Source organism: Salmo salar, chromosome 08, assembly GCF_965601325.2.
Source record: "Salmo salar chromosome 08, fSalSal1, whole genome shotgun sequence".
NCBI classification, from domain to species: domain Eukaryota; kingdom Metazoa; phylum Chordata; class Actinopteri; order Salmoniformes; family Salmonidae; genus Salmo; species Salmo salar.
This window is the reverse complement of record NC_138298.1, coordinates 7,352,575-7,376,295: the sequence shown is the minus strand read 5'-3', so window position 1 is coordinate 7,376,295 and position 23,721 is coordinate 7,352,575. Positions and strand designations below refer to the sequence as shown.

Genomic DNA, 23,721 nt, shown 5'->3' with positions numbered 1-23,721 from the left:
AATGGCTCACGTGTTTAGCCTGTCCTCACCACCACAAGCTTTAGTCTCCAGAAGAAGAAGAAAAATCTGTTGGAAGGATTCTAATACACCCCCCCCGCCCTCTGTCCATCCCTGAGTGTGCTTACTTACAGCGCCATATGACGATGAGCCTCCGTAAGGGACAGGTCTTTGACAGACGCCCAATTCTCACACACGGACTGGTACTGTAGGCCTATTACGAACACAACATGGCTTTTGAGTCTTGGTGACATTGTATTATAAACTGGCTACCTGGGGAGGCAGGTAGCCTAGTGGTTAGAGCATTGGGCCCGTAACTGAAAGGTTGCTAGATCAAATCCCCGAGCTGACAAGGTAAAAATCTGTTGTGCTGCCCCTGAACAAGGCAGTTAACCCACTTTACCTAAGCCATCATTGTAAATAAGACTTTGTTCTTAACTGACTTGCCTAGTTAAATAAACCATGTTGTTTATAAAAATAAAACAAGTCCACTGATGTTACCACAGTAAACAGCTATGTCTTTGAAAATGGGCAACAAGTGTAGTACATTTGCATTTTGGTAATTTAGCAGACACTCTTATCCAAAGCGACTTACAGTCAGTGCTTTCAACCCAGCTCTAGGAAGAGTCTTGGTGGTTCCAAACTTCTTCCATTTAAGAATGATGGAGGCCACGGTGTTCTCTGGGACCTTCAATGCTTCAGACATTTTTTTGGTACCCTTCCCCAGATCTGTGCCTCGACACAATCCTGTTTCGGAGCTCAATTTCAAGTCTCATAGCAAAGGGTCTGAATACTTATGTAAATATGGTATTTCTGGTTTTAATTTTTAATACATTTGCAAAAAAATTGAAAACCCGTTTCTGCTTTGTCATTATGGCATATTGTGTGATGAGGGAAAAAAGTATATGGACACCCCTTCAAATGAGTGGATTCGGCTATTTCAGCCACACTAGTTGCTGACAGGTCTATAAAAGCGAGCACACAGCCATGCAATCTCCATAGACAAGTCAGTTCACAAAATGCATGCCCTGCTAGAGCTGCCCTGGTTAACTGTAAATGTTATCGGGAAGTGGAATTGTCTAGGAGCAACAACGGCTCAGCCGCGAAGTGGTAGGCCACACAAGCTCACAGATCGAGACTGCCGAGTACTGAAGCGAGTACAAATTGTCTGTCTTCAGTTGCAGCGCTCATGACCAAGTTCCAAACTTCTTTACTTAACTGTTATTTTACCAGGTGAGTTGACTGAGAAAACATTCTCATTTACAGCAACAACCTGGGGGATATTCACAGGGGGATGAAGGAACCAATTGTAAGCTGGGGATGATTAGGTGATAGTATGAGGGTCAGATTGGGAATTTAGCCAGGACACAGGGGTTAACACACCTACTCTTACAATAAGTGCCATGGGATCTTTAGTGACAACAGAGAGTCAGGACACCCATTTAACATCCCATCCGAAAGACAGCCCCCTACACAGGGCAATGTCCCCAATCACTGCCTTGGGCTATTTGGATATTATTTTAGACCAGAGGAAAGAGAGCCTCCTACTGGCCCTCCAACACCACTTCCAGGAGTATCTGGTCTCCCATCTAGGAAGTGACCAGAAACAACCCTGCTTAGCTTCAGAAGCAAGCCAGCAGTGGGATGGAAGGTGGTATGCTGCTGGCTCTGGAAGCAACGTCAGCACAATAACTGTTCGTCGGTAGCTTCATGAAATGGGTTTAGACGCACACAAGCCTAAGATCACCATGCGCAGTACCAAGCATCGGCTGGAGTGGTGTAAACTCGCTGCCATTGGACTCTGGAGCAGTGGAAACGCGTTCTCTGGAGTGATGAATCACGTTTCACCATCTGGCAGTCCGATGTACAAATCTGGGTTTGGCGGATGCCAGTAGTGCGCAACCTGCCTTAATGCATACTGCCAACTGTAAAGTTTGGTGGAGGAGGAATAATGGTCTGGGGCTGTTTTTCATGGTTCGAGCTAGGCCCCTTAGTTCCAGTGAAGGGAAATCTTAACACTACAGCATACAATGACATTCTAGATGATTCTGTGCTTCCAACTTTGTGGCAACAGTTTGGGGAAGGCCCTTTCCTGGTTCAGCATGCACAAAGCGAGATCCATTCAGAAATGGTTTGTCGAGATCGGTGTGGAAGAACTTGACTGGCCTGTACAGAGCCCTGACCTCAACGAACATCTTTGGGATGAATTGTATCGCAGACTGTGAGCCAGGCCTAATCGCCCAACATCTATGCCGACCTCACTAATGCTATTGTGGCTGAATGGAAGCAAGTCCCTGTCACAATGTGCCAACATGTAGTGGAAAGCCTTCCCAGAAGAGTGGAGGCTGTTATAGTAGCAAAGGGGGGACCAACTCCATATTAATTCCCATGATTTTGGTATAAGATGTTTGACGCGCAGGTGTGCACATACATGTCATTTAGTATGTGTATCAACCTACTGGTACAGCTCTTTTGGTTAGTACACTATACAAACTGTCTTATGTAACCATTCCAAAAGTACCAAATCATACTCATTTGAGAGTCATAGATTTACGTTAACTATGTTACGTCTAGTCTTTGAGGCCAGGCTACAATACGCTGGCCTGGTAGGATAAGGCCTATCAATAGGTTTGGGCTCTGGTCTTTCAAGCAACATGATCTCACTTTTTCCCCCTCAAGTCAAATAAAGACAGAAGAAGACCTTAGGTAAGGTTGATTCCTGTCACGTGGCGGGTAGGCAGGTACACAAGGTAGAGGGGGAGGAGTCACCTCACCATAGGATTGACTGTTAGTTTCTGTAATCTCCACCCCGTCGGTGCTAAGGAAATTTTAGAGCAGATTTACATGAGCTATTCACAGTCTACAGTTGGAGCCTACGGGAACTTGTCACTCAGGATTGGCTTTACTGGCAAATTCTTCGCCACCTACCTTATTTTCTTCTGTACAGCGTCCAACAGGAGACTGCAAGTGTGGTAAATTAGTACTTTCATTTAAATTGTTATGCATTGTTTTGTGTTTTATATTGCATTGGTTTGGATGGTGGTTTGCAAGGTGGACTAGGTGATTAGTTGATTGGCTTTGGTCTGTGTTCTGCAACTATGCAAGAGAATAGGGCTCATTGTAAATAGAAAATATATCATTCGATCAACAATGTTTTACATTCCTTTTGAGTCTTATCGTTGGAGGAAATTGCCAGTAAAAATGATGAACTGTAAGTTTGGAGGTGCTAAATTAGCCTAATTGGTTTAACAATTCTAAGCAGCACCTATCACCTCACCTAACACACGGCTTCTGTTTTTAGATAGCTGCTCTGTCATAACCACACTAATAGACACATGTTTTAAAGATACTGGACAGATTTTCAAGATACCTTCCCAGGGTTTGATCATCATAATAGCCTGGGCTAAGCTTGGTTACGCTTAGCTTGTGGGCACTGATGCAGGAACATGGAGAAATCAAACTGTAATCGAGTCAACTGAGCGGTTATGGAATAATTTGCTTCATGCAAAGTATTCATCTTTCAAAATCAATATCTATTATGTTTAATTAAGCAATGATTTATTGATTTATGTGAGATAGCCATTCAGCGATAGAGCTGCTGAGATTTGATTTTAAACAGGACAGGACTTTAAAAGTCAGCGTGTTTACAAGTACTAGAGATAGCTGGGTAGGATTCATCTGTAAGGTAACACAGCTGCATTTCATTTATGGTTAGGCCAATGTACAAACACACCAACTAGAGGACATACATTCGATTGGACAGAAAGTAGTGATCTATCGCAGTGTTTCTCAAGCCCTGGTCTGTGAGCGGCACCGGTCCCTGGGATAGTGCTGAACAATCCCTGAAACCAATTTAGCCTGTAGTAATGTGCCCATTTTTATTTAAGCAGCCCTCAAAGAAAGAAGGACTAGGCCTATAGCTTATTGGTCCCTGGTAGGCGTACAGTAAATGTTGATACACAGGGCTTGTACACTGAGTGTACAAAACATTAAGAGCACCTTTCCAATATTGCATTGCACCCCCACACCCCTTTAGGCCCTCAGAACAGACGAAATTAGTCGGGGCATGAACTCTAGAAGGTGTCGAAAGCATTCCACAGGGACGCTGGCCAATGTTGACTCCAATGCTTCCCACAGTTCTGTGAAGTTGGCTGGATGTACTTTGGGTGGTGGACCATTCTTGATACACAAGAAACTGTTGAGCGTTTAAGTTCTTGACACCTACTACCATACCTCTCAATTGTCTCAAGGCTTAAAAATCCTTCTTTAACCTGTCTCCTCGCCTTCATCTACACTGATTGAAGTGGATTTAACAAGTTACATCAACAAGGGATCATAGATTTCACCTGGTCAGTCATGGAAACAGCAGCTGTTCAAAATGTTTTGTACACTCAGTGTATATAAATCTAGGCCTATAACTTAGTCTAAACTAAGGTTCACATTGGGCCTATTGATATTTCTACAAATGTGATGTGATGATTTACCTTGTAATAATCCTCTCTCTTCCCTGTTTGTGTTTTCCAGACACTAATATGAGGAAACCTTTATATGCCCCAGATCCTGGAGAACGTCAGGGGCCCGTCGGTTGTTGTGTTTGAGGACTATGCTCTCCTCGACACCGGAAGGCAAGCGCTCGTGCTAAACCAGCCAGAGCCAGAGCAGCCTCACAGCCAGCCTGAGCCTCAGCCTCCACCTATGCAACAGCGATGGAACTGATGCTCCCAGGTGCTGACATGGGGCCCCAGAAGGACTCCTTCCCCCTGAGCAGAAGGCATCACTACCTCCACGTCCGGAGAAAACTGAGGCCCATAAGGATTCTAGCTTTCGTCCTCAGCATTGGGACTCTCAGCACAGTCTTCTCATTGGGTGCCTTCCAGTGGACTACTTCTTCTACTGGGCTTGCTGGAAATGGAGGTGATCTACTTTCCTCCTCCCCCGCTGCTATGTCCGAGGGAGACCTACTGCAGTCGGCCCCCCGCAGAACTCTGCTCACCACCAAGCACCAGGGAGGCCACAACGTCTCTATGATGGAGGACATGCCCGTGGCCATGAAGTCTTCCATGGATGAGATGAGCCCGGGGGACTACCCCACGGATCTCTTCAACCTGGAGCAGAGAAGGCAGGGGGCTGTGGGTCTGCACATGTTTGGGATGTTGTACATGTTCATCGCCTTAGCCATTGTGTGCGACGAGTTCTTTGTCCCGGCCCTAACTGTGATCACAGAGAAACTTCAGATCTCGGACGACGTTGCCGGGGCAACCTTCATGGCGGCCGGGGGTTCTGCCCCGGAACTCTTCACCTCCGTCATCGGGGTGTTCATCTCCCACAGCAACGTGGGCATAGGAACCATTGTGGGTTCGGCCGTGTTCAACATCCTGTTTGTCATCGGGATGTGCGCATTGTTCTCCAAGGAGGTTCTCCAGCTGACCTGGTGGCCCCTCTTTAGAGACGTCTCCTTCTACATCATTGGTCTGTTGATGCTCATCCTGTTTTTTTTGGATAACCAGATCTTTCTGTGGGAAAGTATCGCCTTGCTGATGTGCTACATTTGTTATGTGACATTTATGAAGTTCAACGCAAATGTAGAGACCTTCATAAAGAGTAAATTGGGCCAGAATCAAGTGGATGAGGTGCAGGCTGCTCCTAAGGTGAGTTTTGCCGCCACCTTTTCTTAACTCGCGTTCCTTTTGCTTTTGGCAGGAGGCTGCACGCATGCAGCGTAATGAAAGGGTATTTAAAAGTCATCCTGCGGGCCAGGTAGACGGACAGACGCCAAACCTCTGCCTGCCCAGGGATTAACACTGGGTTTAGCTGCATGTCACCTGTGCATGGCCTCACAGAGATGGCCCTCCCTATTCGTGCTGACTAAGTCAAACCACCAAGCAGGTCGCTCCATGGAGTCTTCCATCCACTCCCATATTAAATACCAGGCCTCTGAGCCCTTTGCTAAGCTGGGTCATCATACATACATCACTCGCAGTAGTTAGTCAACTAACTTTACGCAAATCTAGTGTTCCCTTAAACGTTTTAAACATACTACTATACACAAGACACATTTACACAGCCAATGTTTAGGAAATGTATATGCCATTTAAGTAATAAATATGCAGACTTTATATCTTCTTGATGATGGCTACTGTAATTACACAATTTATTAACTTTGTCATTAACTTCGACATTCATCGACCTATAGGAAATCGGTTACACATTAACTGGTTTACTGAATTCAGTGGTCTGTGGTTATCTGAGGGAGTTTTAAACATGGGAACAAACCAACTGTCGACTTATACCAGGAATTGTCAATATCTGTAATGGGCTGAAAATGGGGGAGGGTGGTTGCTCTGACGAGGTCTCAATGTTTGGAGCTTCCAATTCTTATTATCAACATGGCTCCAGAGGGTAGTTTGGTGTGGCCACATTTCTTCAAAGGATCGACACGTTGGAGTGGATAGGCCCAACAATGTGCACTGCACAGTGTGTCCCCTTGAACCAACTTCACAACAGCTTGCATTCATTCAACATCTCTTCATGACCAGAGTTGAGATAAAGACAGTAGGTTAAAGTAGGTTGAGCACTCATCGTTTTCTTAAAACTCCCACGTGTACTTTATTATCAAGATCGGCTAGCTAGTATTTTTCCAGAAATGCTAGTACTAATGTACGAAAACAACAACAGCCCAACTTCAGATTTTAAGGAGGCTACACATACATTTCCATTGGATAAAACATTTAGGGGCCGACCCCAAAAGACACAGCGAATAAATTGATGTGCGTAGATATAGATGGAATACGGTTTTTTAAATTATTTTTTAAACTGCATCATTATCATTCAAAACTCTACTGTTGTGACATATCTCCTACACGTGTCCAACCTGCTGTGTTCTTGTCTTTGTCTTCAGTTGGAGTCTGACTCATTGCTCTCAGATGTTATATACTCAGAGTCACACTCTTACGGAGCCCAGGTGAACCCTAGCTGGATGTTGGCTGTGATTGTTAGGGCTTACCTGTAGCTTTTTGACCTGTATTGCATCCCAATTCCAGATCTTCAGGGGTTTATACTTTAACACTACTGTGCAATTTGGACTAGATTATAGGCCTGTATTTGGCATTTAGAAGAAAATAATATCCATATGTACTAATTATTATTAGCGTCACACCACATTGAGACACTAGATATTGTAAAGAAATATCTAGCAATGAGGTTTGATATATGATTCCAGCAAGCAGTACTTTAAAAATACTTAGTTAAATGAATTAATGATAACTAAATTACGTGCCAGTTTTTTTGTAAATATAAGGACCAATGTTGTAGTGACAGCAACATTTAGTGGCAAGCAGCAAACTTTGCTCTTACATCTTTGCATAACATACAGTATCTGATCAGTAGTTATTTGATGTGTGGTATGTTCAGTTTACACCTCGGATCTTAACGTTGAGATGCGAGTGCATTATTAAACCCAACTTGAAGAGCTGGTTACTATTTCTATCATCAAGGGGATAGAAAAACTCTTGTTTGTATTCCGTCCTTCTGAGAAAAACTGCTCTGTTCACAGGAAGTCTCTCATCCTTGTACTGGTCTGACTCCTCAGGGCTTTCTTTTAACCAGCCAGCACATGATGTACGACTTGCTTGCCCTCATATGTCTGCAGTTCTTAAGTAATCCCTCTGCAAATCCTCCAATCCATTTACCACAGCTAATTTTAGCCAGGTGCTACTGCTGGTGTGGAGATCAAAACTCACCCAACACTAGGAAAAGTTTTTTTTTTTTTTAAATGTTAACCAATTGTGTTTATTGTTTTGTCATTCAGAGTAAAGTCTGTGCTTTTAACCCAAGCCATATATATGTAGAGAGAGAGAGAGAGATGTATAAATATGTAAGACGGTGGAAGTCAGGAAGAACTCACCATACTTGATTATTCTAAGACTCCAATCCTTCTTAAACCCTTATCTGATTACCATTTGTGACGACAGTAAATATAAAGCGACAGACTCCTGGGCTGGGCCCCGTTTCCCCAAAGCATATCAAGGCTGAGTTCATTGTTAGAACCTTCGTAGGAGCATCGTTAAAGCTCCGAGCTGTTTTCCCACAACCATCGTTAGTCAAGTTGCACTTGAAAACGTTCGTTATTTACCAACTGCCTCCAGACCACTCGTACAACAGCTAAGTGTGTCGTTAAATGCTTAACTGCCCTTCTGCGTTACTTTATAGTTACTCTATACACCGAAGATCTCCACTAAACATAGGCCTTAACGTCTTGATGCTATCTGAATCTTCTGTGACCACCCGCCGATAACTTCAGAACGAAGCTACAAATTGGCCAATGTTTTTGCAATTGTTACAAACATGCAAGGGATACAAATATTCTTAAATTAAAAACAAGATGACTGCATTAAAATATAAGTGCAGTGTAGACCTATATATTTAAACCATACCGAAATCAATTTCATGTTCAGTCAACTGAGTTTTTTGTTGTTGCTAATTCTAGGCTACTGTATGTAATTGCCTCAATATATTTAATGTTGTGCATTATTATAGGGTTAGTATTAAAATAATCTGCCTCAATATTTGCAGCCATAAGTGATAATATCTATATAGGTGCTGAACCGTCGTCAGTATTGTGGAATAACTACTGTTAAAGTAAGACTTGAAAGGCGAAAGCTGATCCGACAGCAGTGTTGTCTTTCTTTCGATCCTATCAGTATCGCTACATGATCCAACAACACTGAACGTTTTGGGAAACGCATATGATCTTCAGCTGCTATAGGCACGATGCATCGTTAAAACACTCCTAAGCTTAATGCTGCATTCTAGCCAAGTGGAAAGGTGGTATTTACCACATATGACTGGGGAAATTCTATTAAATGCCCCTCCAACTCGTAATTAGTAGTGGGAAACGTGTCTATCATCGCTGAGCGCCAACTCATGCTACATGCTGACCTCTGACGTCACCTACTAAGGAAATAACAGCATTTTCAATAACAGCATTTTCGGCAGTTAAATGTAACAACTAAACATTCTTTTTTTTAAAGCAATCTATTAATATGGTTTTGGAACACTATAATTCGTTTACAAGCATGATAGCTGTAGTTATAGTTTATGGTTGACGCAGCTTGTTGGCCACCATCCAATCAACGTTTCTTGACAAAGTTCAAAACACGTGAATGCATGATGCATCCAACTGGATCTATGACTTCACAACTGAACTTACGTCTTTCCCACTTGGTTATGAACGCAGCATTAGTTCCATCGTTGTCGGGAATCGGGCCCTGGGCATGATGTGACTAACCTGCTGCAGCTGACTGACTAAAGCTGAATACCTAAAGACACAGCAGCGAACAGTAGAGGATCTTTTCCACATTGCGTTTCTCTATATCCACTATATATACACACTGAACCAAAATGTAAACGCATATGTAAAGTGTTGGTCTCATGTTTCATGAGCTAAAATTAAAGATCCCAAAAATGTTCCATATGCACAAAAAGCTTATTTCTCAAAAATGTTGTGCACATCCCTATTAGTGAGTATTTCTCCTTTGCCAAGCTAATCCATTCACCTGACAGGTGGGGCATATCAAGAAGCTGATTAAACAGCATGATCATTACACAGGTGCACCTTGTGCTCGGGACAATAAAAGGCCACTACGATGTGTAGCTTTTTCACACAATGTCTTGAGGGAGCGTGTAATTGGCATGCTGGCTGCAGGAATGTCGAACAGAGCTGTTGCCGGAAAATGTCATCTTCATTTCTCTACCAAAAGCTGCATCCAATGTTGTTTTAGAGAATTTGGCAGTACGTCCAACTGGCCTCACAACCGGAGACCACGTGTATGGTGCTGTGTGGGCGAGCGGTTTGCTGATGTCAATGTTGTGAACAGAGTGGGGTTATGGTATGGGCAGGCATAAGCTATGGACAATGAACACAATTGCATTTTATCGATGGCAATTGAATGCACAGAGATACCGTGACGAGATCCCGAGACCCATTGTCGTGCCATTCATCCGTGGCCATCAACACATATTTCAGCATGATAATGCACAGCCCCATGTCGCAAGGATCTATAAGCTGAATATGTCCTAGTTTTCCATGGCCCGCATACTCACCAGACATGTCACCCATTGAGCAGCTTTGGGATGCTCTGGATCGACGTGTATGACAGCGTGTTTCGAAGTTCACGCCAATATCCAGAAACTTCGCACAGCCATTGAAGAGATGTGGGACAACATTCTACAGACCACAAACAACAAGGGCGGCAGGTAGCCTAGTGGTTAGAGCATTGGGCCAGTAACCGAAAGGTTGCTAGATCAAATTCTTGAGCTGACAAGGTAAAAATCTGTCGTTCTGCCAGGCAGTTAACCCACTGTTCCTAGGCTATCATTGTAAATAAGAATTAGTTCTTAACTGACTTGCCTAGTTAAATCAATTTAAAAAAGCCTGATCAATTCCATGTGAAGGAGATGTGTTACGCTGAATGAGGTAAATGGTGGTCACACCCGATACGGACTGGTTTTCTGATCCACGCCCCTACTTATTTTAAAAGGTATCTGTGGCCAACAGATCTGTATCCCCAGTCATGTGAAATCCATAGATTAGGGCCTAATTTATTTATTTCAATTGACTGATTTCCTTATATGAACTGTAACTCAGTAAAATCGTTGAAATTGTTGCATGTTCCGTTTATATTTTTGTTCAGTATAATACACTAGCGTATAGTACTTAGAATGAAGCAATGTATTGGGAATGCATTCTAAATAGTATGGACATTGAAACTCATATGTAAGAGCTTTTGATCAGCATGATCTGACTGCACTAGGAAGTGTTTGTTGGCGATTTTTTGTTGTTGTTGCAAGAGACAAGAAGACTGCATGCTTATTTTGCAGGGCAAAATTCTCACTGACGTTTTAGATAGAAAGCAACCACCAGTGTTCACGTATTTCCATCAACATTTTTCCTTTCAAATCATGCCTCTCAATGACATGTAAATGATTGTGGACCATGTTGTAAATGTCCATGCTTCCATAATCTTTAGTACAGGGCTCTACCACCCTGTTCCTGGAAAGCTACCGTCCTGTAGATTTTCACTTTAAACCTAATCAAGCACACCTGATTCTAATAATTACCTTGTTGATAAGCTGAAATCAGGTTAGTTACAACTGGGGTTGGAACAAAAACCTACAGCTTTCCAGGAGAAGGGTTGGAGAGCCCTGCTTTATTGTAATGTTTACCTTAATTGTGAGGGTTCACTTCCTGTGCTAAATCCTAGGGCCACAACTGACCAATCAGCTACACTGCGTTTCATTGTCTCCGAAACAGGGTTATGCTCCAGTCTTTATTATTAATTGTAACTAAAAGTGTACTTGTATTGTTATTGAGTTAACTTCTTTCCCATGAAGAAAGGGTTGCCTTAACACACTTTACATTTTATTCTATATCCAATATCTTCTATATCCAATGGACACTGGGGCCCTTAAGGGTTGTAACACCACCCAAGTAACAACCATTATTCAACCCAATACAGAATAAGTGTAATAAAAGTGTGAGGTTCGAATCAAACGCCACATTGTGACATGTGAAGGTTGTTATGAGAGTTAACATGAAGGGGTTGAAATTACTGTTCTAAATACGGTTATCTCTGAGGATTAATCCTCTCTAAGTCTGGGAGCTTGGCGGGTCAGGTGGACACAAAGATGACTTCTGCCTTGCAAGGATACTTGCAGAAACTCCCGGCTTCGCAGAAAGCCTTGGCTGGCTGGCTGTCAGCCTTATGGCATTTACAGCTACAGTATACTGTGAATAATAGTTATTTCGAAAAGCATCACGTGTTCCTTATAAAGATCTTAAAGATCATTTTGATTGGCAGTTTGAATTAATTACACTTCAATTAATCGCATTACATAACAAGGCATTTAACCCACTGTTCCCTGGGTGCCGAAGACGTGGATGTCGATTAAGGCAGCCCCCCCGCACCTCTCTGATTCGGAGATGTGGAAGACACATTTCAGTTGAATGCATTCAGTTGTACAACTGACTAGGTATCCCCCTTTCCCTTCCCTAACATGCACTTTCCAATGGTGCAGTTACCTTCTGCAGTGCAAGTTTGATTGAATTCCAGGCGTAGCTATTTCCTGTTATTGAGGCACTGAAAGAAGTAAAAAAATATGCATTTGATATATGTTGATTTTCTCTTCCAGATATTTGTTTTAGTACAGTGTGTGCATGTATGTATGTCCAGTTTGTGTGTTTGCTTGTATGTTTATGTATGGAGAATATGAAAACCCTGCAAATTCCCTCTCCAAGCCATTCCCCAGCATTTTGGTAAATATTGTTTTCGCTATGAGGGCATGTCTAGTGTTTGATTGCGCTTCTACAGCAAAAACACTTTGTGGAAAATAGTACTTAAAGTAACAAAAAAAAAAGTATATTTCCATCATTATTGCAGAGGTATAAAGGGAGTTAGGGTGCCCAAGCTACTTGATATAAAAACAATGGCAGTGAATGTATAGATCCCTATTAATCAATTAACTTTAATTAACTTCAATTACCCTGTTTGTAGATCAAATGGATCATCCATTAGTGCATTGTTTACTCTATCCCAGATTCTGTACCTAGAGACATCTATGGCCCTGTTATCATTTTGGCAAGAGTTAATAACTATCAATTTGATGATGTTCTATTATAATGATATTAATCACAGTTCATCCTGTGCTCCTGTGTTCTTTTTGGTATCTTTTTTTGTATTTGTTTTTATATATAGACTCATACATAATTCACCTCAAAATGTTTGTCTAGACAGGCCTACGGAATTTGTCAAATCATTATTTGTTCTTTAATAAATCCCTTTCCTGCAGTCAAATGACCAAATCGCCCTCCAGTGGCCTCGTTGGTGGAATGTTAAAATCTTTCATAATTAATCAACATAAAAAAAAAAAAGATTCAACACAGAAAATCCAGTGTTTGTATGACAAATAGTTTTGTTATATTTCAGTCTTCTGTGATGTATATAAAGTGTAATATCGGGATGGAAACTCAAAACTGAATACATTTCATCTCTATATCTGACATGGTACAGGTGTCTTCTTTTATTAAGCCCATAACCATGTGTGTGAGGTGTACACTTTTGTTTCAAAGTAGATCTGTTTAAGACTAACAAGAAACACTGTGTGACCCGGATTTATCCCACTGCAGTAAAGGCTTAATGCTATAAGCTATAGCCAGTATAAGGCCAATGTCTTTTCAGTTGAACAAAGATGGATTTGTAAAATATTATTGCTATATTTGCATTGTGTCTACCCTATTTGTGGCTACGCCGAAAACCTTGAGTATTCTCCAAACCCACTCCCCTCCTGACCTAGGTGGGAGTTCTGTTAAGAATCTATTTCTACACTGTCAGTGTTTATGCCCTGCCGACGTCAAATCCAAAATCAAACGCATTCATCACATACACAGTTTACAAAAGGTGCAGTGAAATGCTGATGTGCTAGTGACGATTGGCTCCCATTTCAGATCACATTACACACAGCAGACCAACTGTTAAGAAAACTGGTCAGTGTGGTGAGAACGGGACAGGTTGGAAATGTGGCGGTGTTTTGGCGGTGGTTTCAGAGGGGATAAAACGCACCATGTCTGTACATTTGACATTTTAGTCATTTAGCAGGCGCCCTTATCCAGAGCGACTTACAGGAGCAATGAGTTAATTGCTTTGCTCAAGGGCAAACCGGCAGATTTTTCACCTAGTCGGCTCGGTGATTCGAACCAGCCGGCCTTTCGGTTACTGGCCCAATATTGTTAAAACCTGTTGGGGCTACAGGTTAGCAATGAACCCCGAGTCGGGATTGCTAACAAGGCTGGAAATTCAAAACATCAAAAATCTAATAATTTCAATTTCTCAAACCATCAACTATTTTACACAATTTAAAAGATAAACATCTCCTTAATCTAACCACATTGTTCGATTTTCAAAGAGGCTTTACGGCAAAAGCATAAAGTTAGATTATGTTAGGACAGTACATAGCCACAAAAGTACAAACATCCATTTTCAATTCAAGGTCAGGCGTCACCAAAAGCAGAAACCAGCTAGAATTATGCACTAACCTTTGTCAATCTCCATCAGATGACACTCCTAGGACATTATGTAATACAATACATGCATTTTTTGTTCCATCAAGTTCATATTTATATCCAAAAACAGCATTTTACAGTAGCGTGAAATTCAGATTTTTTTCTTCTCTGAAATGCTTCCGGTGAACATAACAAAATTACTATTCGACAACATTGGTAAATTATAATATTGTCATTCAAAGAATAATATATTATCATCTCGTAATTGCTACCGAATGGCCAGATCTCAAAATAACTTTACTGGGAAATCACATTTTGCAATAAACGGGGTGCTATGCTAAGAACAACAGGCTATGCTATACAGTTAGCATCATCTAAAATCGATAATAACATTGTAAATACCCCCTTACCTTTGATTATCTCCATCAGAAGGCAGGATCCCAGGTCCGGAAGGCATTCCAGGTCCGGAACAAATGTGGTTTCTTTTGACAAAGTTCATAATTTATGTCCAAATAACACTAAGTACTTAGCGTTCATTATGCTCCCACAAAACGTGGTTGGGGGGCTGGTAAAATCACGCCGAAAAGCTAAAAAAAACCTAGTAAATAATCTATTTATGTTCGTTCAAACATGTCAAATGTTGTTTAGCATTAATCTTTTGGTCCATTTTTAACGTTAAACATCAGTAATATTTTCACACAACCTATCCTATGTCTAGATAAAAAATGATGACAAACTCACGTTTCTCAGATTTATGCGCAGGCGCAAAAAAATGAAGTGATGACATGTCAACTTCCTTGGATTCTAATTTGCTCTCTGTTTATCATAGACGCTTCAAACAAATTTATAAAGATCGTTGACATCTAGTGGAAGCCGTAGGTGTTGCGAAATTAATCCTTTCTCACTATGGTATCTATAAAACAATGACACTAAATAGTACAGTCACAAAATTCACATTTTTTTTTCTTCTATTTTTCACAGGTTTTTGCCTGCAATATGAGTTTTGTTATACTTACAGATACCATTCAAACTGTTTTAGAAAATTCAGAGTGTTTTCTATCCGAATGTGTTAATAATATGCATATCCTAGCTTCTGAGTTGGTGTAGGAGGCAGTTAAAAATGGGCACATATTTTTTTCAAAATGTCTCAATACTGCCCCCGAGCCCCAACAGGTTATTAACTGCTAGACTACCTGCCTCCCACAGTAAGCCAGGCTACAATGCAAACCTCCAGCAGTTCTCCATCTCGCCAATCCATCCATTCCTAACCCTAAGCTCCGGCAGCAGATGCTCTGCAGGTTATTAGGCTCAATGCCCAATAAATAACCTGGATGACCCGTTATGGCCATGTGAGCATTAGGCAACAGCCAACCGCCGGGAATCAAACACAGCGCAGGGCCTTAGCCTGCCTTACTGGAAAGGCCTAAGTTTGGGCGCTCACATGGCTAACGCTCATCCGCTAACACTTTGAGCTACTAGTGGCTCTGGATGGATCCTCCTAACCCCAATGAAATCCTTAACTAGACGACATGACTCGGTCTACATTGATACAAAATGGTTGCGTAATTGTTGTCGCATTTTCTGGTAGACAAATAGCAGGGCTGTTCAGGGTTTCAACTCTACTAATTGAAGAAAATAGTTGAAATTCAGTATTTGTTTTTTTATTGGTAATCATAATCTAGAATTTTTTTTACATTGAAACATACAATAGTTGACTACAGTATGGCTAACACTTGGCCTATGTCTGCTTAGTCAAATTGCTCCTGTAACTCAAGACTTTCAGCTCCTATAATTCAAGATGTTCCTTCTTCCATTTTAAAAAGGTAATAAGTATTTGGATTGCCATGTATTCCTATTCTCTTGTTTTGTGGTGTGAAGATACGTCGTTAGCTATAGTATAACACTGACCACAGCAAGCTGCTGAGGCGTTGCGTAGTTGTGTTGTCTTTGCGCAGGGTTTCATCGACGTTATTCATTCATTTCATATCATTGATTTACAGTGCCTTCATTAAGTATTCAAACCCCTTTACTTTTTTTTCCACATTTTGTTGTGTTACAGCCCAAATTTAAAATGGATTACATTTAGATTTTTTTTGTCACTTACCTACATGCAACACCATGATGTCAATGTTTTTCACATTTTCTCAAATTAATTCAAAAGGGAGACCTACTGCTTGCTATGGTATCATACTGTACCTTACATTCCAACCAGAAAAGCAGTATGCTTTCTCAATTTAATTTCTCTCTCAAACAGTTGTGTAGATGGGATTCTGTCTCCAAAACTGTAATGTATATGTCCTCTGAAGAACTGTTGGCTTTAGATTAGAGGAGCTGCATCTGTAGGTTTCAAAAGCTTTATGTCTTCCCAGCTGCCAAGTACTCCCAGCTGCATTCCAACCTGTACATTCTCTATGGATCATTTTGAAACCGGCTTACCTAGTGACAGTTTAATATCCTGATAATTTATCACGACGGCTGCTTTTATTTTAATTCATTAGGCCACATTGTCTTGTCAATAACTAGCATTTCTTGGCAGATTCTATTTTCTGTTTTAAGTGCGATTTCGTGTGACTTCATACATGCACGTCTTTTTCTTTACTTCTTTCCTTTGAAGGCAACCACGGGTGACGACGAAAACAAGTTGACGGTATGTTTGTGTTCTGCTGTGGCATCTTAATCTGTATTTATATGTGTACTGTCATGTTGACAGTGCTGAATATCCAGTGTTCCTAAGCAAGCACACAAAGCATGTTGCCATAGACGGCAATGCTGCATGAATACAATGAAATGTAATGCATCATTTAGTTTGCGCCAGACCCATGTATTTAGAGTGTTGGGCCAATGCCGTTTCTGCATTATGACACATTTAGCATGACACTTCAACATTCAACATGGCAGCCATGTTAGCTCCCCACTAATGAATTAATTACTTGGGGAATATATTTTTTAAATATTATAAAACTGAATGTCTAGGAGCATTATGATACATTTACATGACACTACAACATTCTATAGCAACCATGTTAGCTCCCCATTAACATTACATGGGCAATATTTAAACAATGCCATGTAACTGAATGCCCAGAATTAGAACAAAAGTTGACCTAACTCTAAATATATGAACTCTCTAAATATATGCCGCTGGTTTGCACTACAGGGCACTGCATTATTGACACTCACGCACTTGACACGTCACACTGTGCATTCACTGTGCATACCACTTTGTTTAACTGCCTCATTGTTACACCACTGTGTACCAAAGACACATATGCATTGTGAGTTCAGGGTTGGGGTCAATCCAGGAAGGTAAAATCGAAACTCAATTCATACATTGAATTTCAGTTCACTTGACTGAATTGAAAACCAAATTGACTCCACCCCTGCAGTTTTAGATTAGAGCTATGCATAGGAGCTATATATGATCTAGTATTGAAGCTATAGATTAGAGCTATGTATTAAAGCTATAGATGATCTAGTATTGAAGCTATAGATTAGAGCTATCTATTAAAGCTATAGATGATCTAGTATTGAAGCTGTAGATTAGAGCTATGCATTAAAGCTATAGATGATCTAGTATTGAAGCTATAGATGATCTAGTATTGAAGCTATAGATGATCTAGTATTGAAGCTATAGATTAGAGCTATGCATAGAAGCTATAGATTAGAGCTATGTATTGAAGCTATAGATGATCTAGTATTGAAGCTATAGATTAGAGCTATGTATTGAAGTTATAGATGATCTAGTATTGAAGCTGTAGATTAGAGCTATGTATAGAAGCTATAGATGATCTAGTATTGAAGCTATAGATTAGAGCTATGTATTAAAGCTATAGATGATCTAGTATTGAAGCTATTGATGATCTAGTATTGAAGCTGTAGATGATCATCTGGTATAGAGACGTTAAAGCAGCCTATGACCTTGGTCTCCACTGCAGGCTAAGCCCCGTCTCCAGAGAGGAGGCTCATCGGCCTCCCTCCACAACACCCTGATGAGGAATAGCATCTTCCAGCTCATGATCCACACCCTGGACCCTCTCACTGAGGGTGAGGGACTGGGGGGTAAAACAACGTTTTTTGTCACACCTTCAATATAGACACACTTCCAATATTTATATTTCATGTATTTGTTTCAGTATGTTTCTGTATTAGACATGTTTTCATAATTTGTCATTAATGGAAACCAAATCAAATATTTGTAATGTTTTGTTTGATGTTTCCATTAGTGGGGAATCCGTAGCTAGGTTCATATCGTTAGGGTTTATCACTGACTCTATGCAGCAATGATTGTGTTTCAGGGCAATTCAAAGAGAAGGCCTCCATTCTCCACAAAATGGCCAAACAGAAATGTCAAGATGGCGGGGAGGGGGAAAAACCCAACGGTGTCGCAGGTGAGCTTTACATTTTAAATGTACGTAAATGTTAAATATGTTAAAATACTTTATACGTGTTATATACTATATTATAAACTGGGTGGTTCCAGCCATGAATGCTGATTGCCTGAAAGCCGTGGTATATGAGACCGTATACCATGGGTATGACAAAACATCTATTTTTACTGTTTGAACTACATTTGTAACCAGTTTATAATAGCAATAAGGCACCTCAGGGTTTTGTGGTATATGGTCAATATACCATGGCTAAGGGCTGTGTCCAGGCACTCCGCGTTGCGTCATGCAAAAGAACAGCCCTTAGCCGTGGTATATTGGCCATATACCACACCCCCTCAGGCCTTATTGCTTAAACATACTGTATATACATAATATATATTGTATTACATCCTCCAGTGACTCTCACTGTCTCTCCTTCAAGTCTAACTCCTGGCCTCTCTATCTGTCTCTCTAAGCAGACAAAAACGTCCCCAACAGTTCCAACGTAACAGTGGAAGTCACTTCGCCTGCGAACGGCGACGTAGGACCGGTAGGCTTTGTCTACCAAGTACCTCCAAAATCAGTGACATGATGTTTAAGAGAGTAACTGACACACACTGGATGAATTAGTTCTGCCTTGGTATTTCTGTCACAGTTTCCCTCTACCACCCCCACTCCTCTCTGTTTGGTAGGCTGAGGAGGAGGAAGATGAGGATACTCCTCTGAGTTTGGAGTGGCCGGGGACGACCCGCAAACGAATAACGTATCTCCTTATCCTCCCCATTGTCTTCCCCCTGTGGTTGTCTCTGCCGGATGTCAGGAGAGAGGCAAGTGGAGCTGCTAATTTCCTCAGACTACATTAACATTTGGGGTGTAGCTACGATTGGTTGATTGACTTGTGAAAATCTAAGAACCTTTGTTTTTGTTGTTGTTGCAGACTTCCAAAAAATTCTTCCCCATAACTTTCACTGGTTCCATCTGTTGGATTGCTGCCTTCTCCTACCTCATGGTGTGGTGGGCTCATCAGGTAAGCCCCTCCCTGACACATGTCACTTTCATTCTGAGCCAATCAAAACATAGGGTTTGGTGTCAGTCATTACCTCACCTCACCTATGGCCTTTTGATTGTGGTGGAAGCATATCAGTCTGTGTGACCACGACACATAATCAAGAGCCAACCAATCCAAACATGATCCAGTCATTCGATTGAGTTCTAGCCGTGTCTATCGCCAGACGTAATAACGCCAAATCTGATTCTTTGTCTTTGTTTGAACAATGTAGTTAACCCATTTTCACTCTCAGGTTGGAGAGACCTTCTGGATTACAGAGGAGATCATGGGATTGACCATATTAGCAGCTGGTACATCAATCCCTGATCTAATCACCAGTGTCATTGTAGCCCGGAAAGGCCTTGGTGACATGGCTGTGTCCAGCTCTGTGGGCTCCAACATATTTGACATTACCGTGGGGTAAGTCGGTCCAAAAGCACATTTAAAATGCTGTTTCCATGAATGAGTCATTTAAAAAAAAAATGTTTTCTCGGGCAAGCTCTATCGCTGCACATTTGCAATGTTACAGTAGCTTTGCACAGATCTATGCTCTTTTGCATGGCAAAAATGTCAACCTAGAAGTCAAAGGATCAACTGCAACTATGTTTTCACTTTACCACCATATAGTCTACTCTAGACAGTACATGTGATTTCTCTGTTTCTCCTTCTACCCTTGCAGCCTGCCGTTCCCTTGGCTCATCTACGGCCTAGTCAATGACTTCAAGGCGGTGCAGGTGAGCAGCAACGGCCTGTTCTGCGCCATCGTGCTCCTCTTCCTCATGTTGCTCTTCGTCATCATCTCCATCGCCTCCTGCAAGTGGAAGATGAGCAAGGTTCTGGGAGGCCTCATGTTTTTACTGTATATCTTCTTCCTGGTAACCAGCGTCATGCTGGAAGACAAGATCATCGTGTGTCCCATCTCCATCTGAAGGCCCCCCCCCTTCAACCCCAACCTCCTGGAAACACAAACACACCTCTCTCACACACACACATACAGTAAACACAATCATTTGATCCTCCCGTTATCAATGGGGGCTTCCATTGGGAGGAGCAGTAGAAAACTAGCCTGACTTGATTGATTGATTTCAAATGCCCGAGCACAACCTGCAAATGATAATTTGTGAACTTTGAGCAGGGCAGACGGACCTGTCGATGAGTGATTGATTCACGATGCGACTGCCCAATGGGACTTGTTTCTCTCCACGTCACATGACCACATCTGAGAGCTTCCATTGGTTTAAATCCGTCGTTGACTGACAAACAGGCGATTGTAATCACGCCCATGTCGGAGAGTAGGGGACCACGTCTGGTTACTCCAATCCAGAGGACTATGTGATATGATTAGAGAATACATTTGAATTAGTCAGGTATCAACTGTCCATCTGTCAAAAACGTTGATGGCTGTATGAAGTGGAGCTCTGGAAAAGGTCCTGCATGTCCTAACCAGAAAGTGGAACTTGGCGGGGAAATGGAAGAGAAGTTCAACGGATGCAAGAAATATCAATGCATGAGGAACATGGTTGGATCCACCAACAGGCAGATCAAAGAGCAGCTCCTCAGCTTTCATTAAGTTTACCGAACTCCAGTAAATCGAGATCAATTTGCACAGGTCCTTGTTATAAGAGTGTCTGAAGATTGAGTGGATCAAGCGGAAGCGTTTTTCTTGATTTTTGTAAATTAGTTTTCAGTTGTATTTATATTACAATTGCTTAATTTGCAAAACCCAAAAGGTTTTTGTTCTCAAATCAAAATCTAGAATTTGTACAGTTCTGATTTGGTTTATAACTGTTACATGTTTGTATGAACTTGCAAAGTTTGGAAAGGTACAACTGTAAATGAAGAGAAAATTGTAGTAAGATGACGGGGGTGGTTTTGTTTGGGACAATTTTGTTAAGTAAATATAATGTAGTATTTCTAATTTATCTTCTGTTTCTTAAGCCCAACACCCATATTTTCAAACTTGTTTGACATTTAATATTAAGGTAAATCCAGTTGAGCAAATCTATTGTACCTAATGCTACAACATTTTTATGGTTGAAAATGTAACAATACACATTTTTTTCCCGGTAAAAGATATATACACAGTACTCCACTTATTCTATATGCAAATCAGCTGAGGAACATGACAAATGTAAATAGTTAAAATGATCGACAGGTGTGATGTAGAGACACACTATATTAAATCACTTTCCGTGTACAACAACCCCTTTCAATCAATCAAATGTATTTATAAAGCCCTTTTTACATCAGCAGATGTCACAAAGTCCTATACAGAAATCAAGACTAAAGCCCCCAAACAATGCAGACGTAGAAGCAGATGTGAGGTGAAGAGCAGGTGAAGGGTTTGAGAACTCTTGTACAAATGATCAGTTTTCCATGTTTGATACAGTTTGTATGCTTCAGAATCATATTGGGATATAAATATATATTTTTGATACGTTATTTGTTTGCTTGTTTTCTCTGTATAATACAGCAAACAGTAACATGTATATCTGAATAACATCCTGGTTTTTTTCTCACTTTTGATCAACTGAACAGAATAAGGGGTTTAAGATTTTATATTGACCAAAGCAAAATAGCATGTGAATGATTCTCAGAATAATCAATAGTTCTACTCTGTAAAAAAAAAAAAAAAAAAATCGATATGTCGATCATAAAACATGTCTAACTATTTAGTTGCTTCAGAATTGTTATTGTATGGGGCTTGCCTTTTGACTGGCAATGGCAAAACATCTATCACAGGATTCTCCAACCATGTTCCTGGAGCGCTACCTAGGTTTTCAATCCAACCACAGATGTAACTAACCTGAGTCAGTTTATAAACCAGCTAATTATTAGAATCAGGTGCGCTAGATTAGGGTTTGACGTTAGCTCTCCGGGAACAGGTTTGGAGAGCCCTGCTCTAGCACATGACGCATACAGTATGTGCATCACCACAATTAAGTTGTTTTCTTATAAATAATTGTTAAGATAACAAGCCCAATTTTGCAATACTTGTACCATAATAGCGACTTGTTATATTATCACATCCTAGTGGGCAAAACTGATGTAAAATCTGTCTTTTCGAAAGAGATGTGCCGTGGAAACAACGTATTTTGAACCATATTTGCTAACTGGGATATACTATCTGTGATTTTTAACAATAATATTTTAACCACCTGAGACAGACTGAATAGGCAAAAAAGGGAAAAAATGAGCTACTATATTGACAACTAAAATAATGGATTATCTTTGTTAATTAAAAGATTTTCCATGTATTACTGTAACCCCCTTCACTTTTTGTTAATTTCTCTAAGCCAATTTCATCATTGTCAATTTGTTTTCTCTCGTGTATGCAATGTTTATGCATACAAACAGTTTGTAAACTGTAATGTAAACTCAAAAACATGATAATTCCATCTTATGTTTATACCAATATCGCTTCCACTGCTTTAGGGTTTAATGTTATTGATATGTATAGAACATGTTTAAATTACAGATAACTTCATAACTTTAGACATCCACGTTGCGTTAATAAAGAAAGCACTTTCATATAGTGGGTTATTTCTTGATATTTTTTCCAATGGATCTTATGCGTGTGTAACATTTAATGTATGGATTAGTAGGAAGGAAAAACGGTCAATATACAGAACTATATGGACGGTGTGGAAGTCTATCATAATAATACAGAACAAACAATGGATGGCAAAGCTTTTATATTTCTGTTACATACCATATATTTAAGTATGAATCATGTATATGAATCATAATCATGTATACTTGAATCATGTAAAATATTGTAAAAATCATATCAGTCATTCTGTATAAAATGTCATATGATAATAAATGAAACTTTGTTTGAAATGTAGGTGTAAATAGCTTTATTTCAGAATCAAATCACCCAAAACGAACCTATCAAAACGATCCAATAAATGTCCTCTACAATATAAAATATAGAAATATTCATTATTGGGTGCAATGGTGCATACATTATTAATTTGGATACCCAAGAATACAAATTTGATATGCACACGTACATAACCCGGTAGCTCCACCTAGTGGTTAAAAAGAAACCCTGCAACCCGGGCTACATTCAGATGGCAAATATTGAAATAGAAATGTCATGAATAGCGCTGTTAGGATTCCTTATTCTACTTGTCAGAGGCATCTTTGTTCTTCATTAAATATTTATATCTGAACGTTCCACAAAGTTTCTCCCTGCTGAACGCACCCCTGATTTTTGGTGGCAGTGGTGGTATTTGTAACATAATTTC

The 23,721-nt window shown here is 40.6% G+C and overlaps 1 protein-coding gene across 1 annotated transcript; it reads left to right on the top strand.

Annotated features, from left to right (window-relative positions):
• Positions 1-2,429: 2,429 nt before the first annotated feature.
• LOC106609890 (sodium/potassium/calcium exchanger 2) lies at positions 2,430-23,311 on the top strand. The gene is made up of 10 exons (XM_082978324.1): positions 2,430-2,969; positions 4,522-5,645; positions 16,668-16,700; positions 17,989-18,112; positions 18,349-18,471; positions 18,897-18,979; positions 19,113-19,247; positions 19,358-19,447; positions 19,722-19,888; positions 20,148-23,311. The coding sequence occupies exons 2-10, from the start codon at positions 4,704-4,706 to the stop codon at positions 20,395-20,397; spliced, it is 1,947 nt and encodes a 648-aa protein (XP_082834450.1). The 5' UTR covers positions 2,430-2,969; positions 4,522-4,703; the 3' UTR covers positions 20,398-23,311.
• The last annotated feature ends 410 nt before the right edge of the window (positions 23,312-23,721 follow it).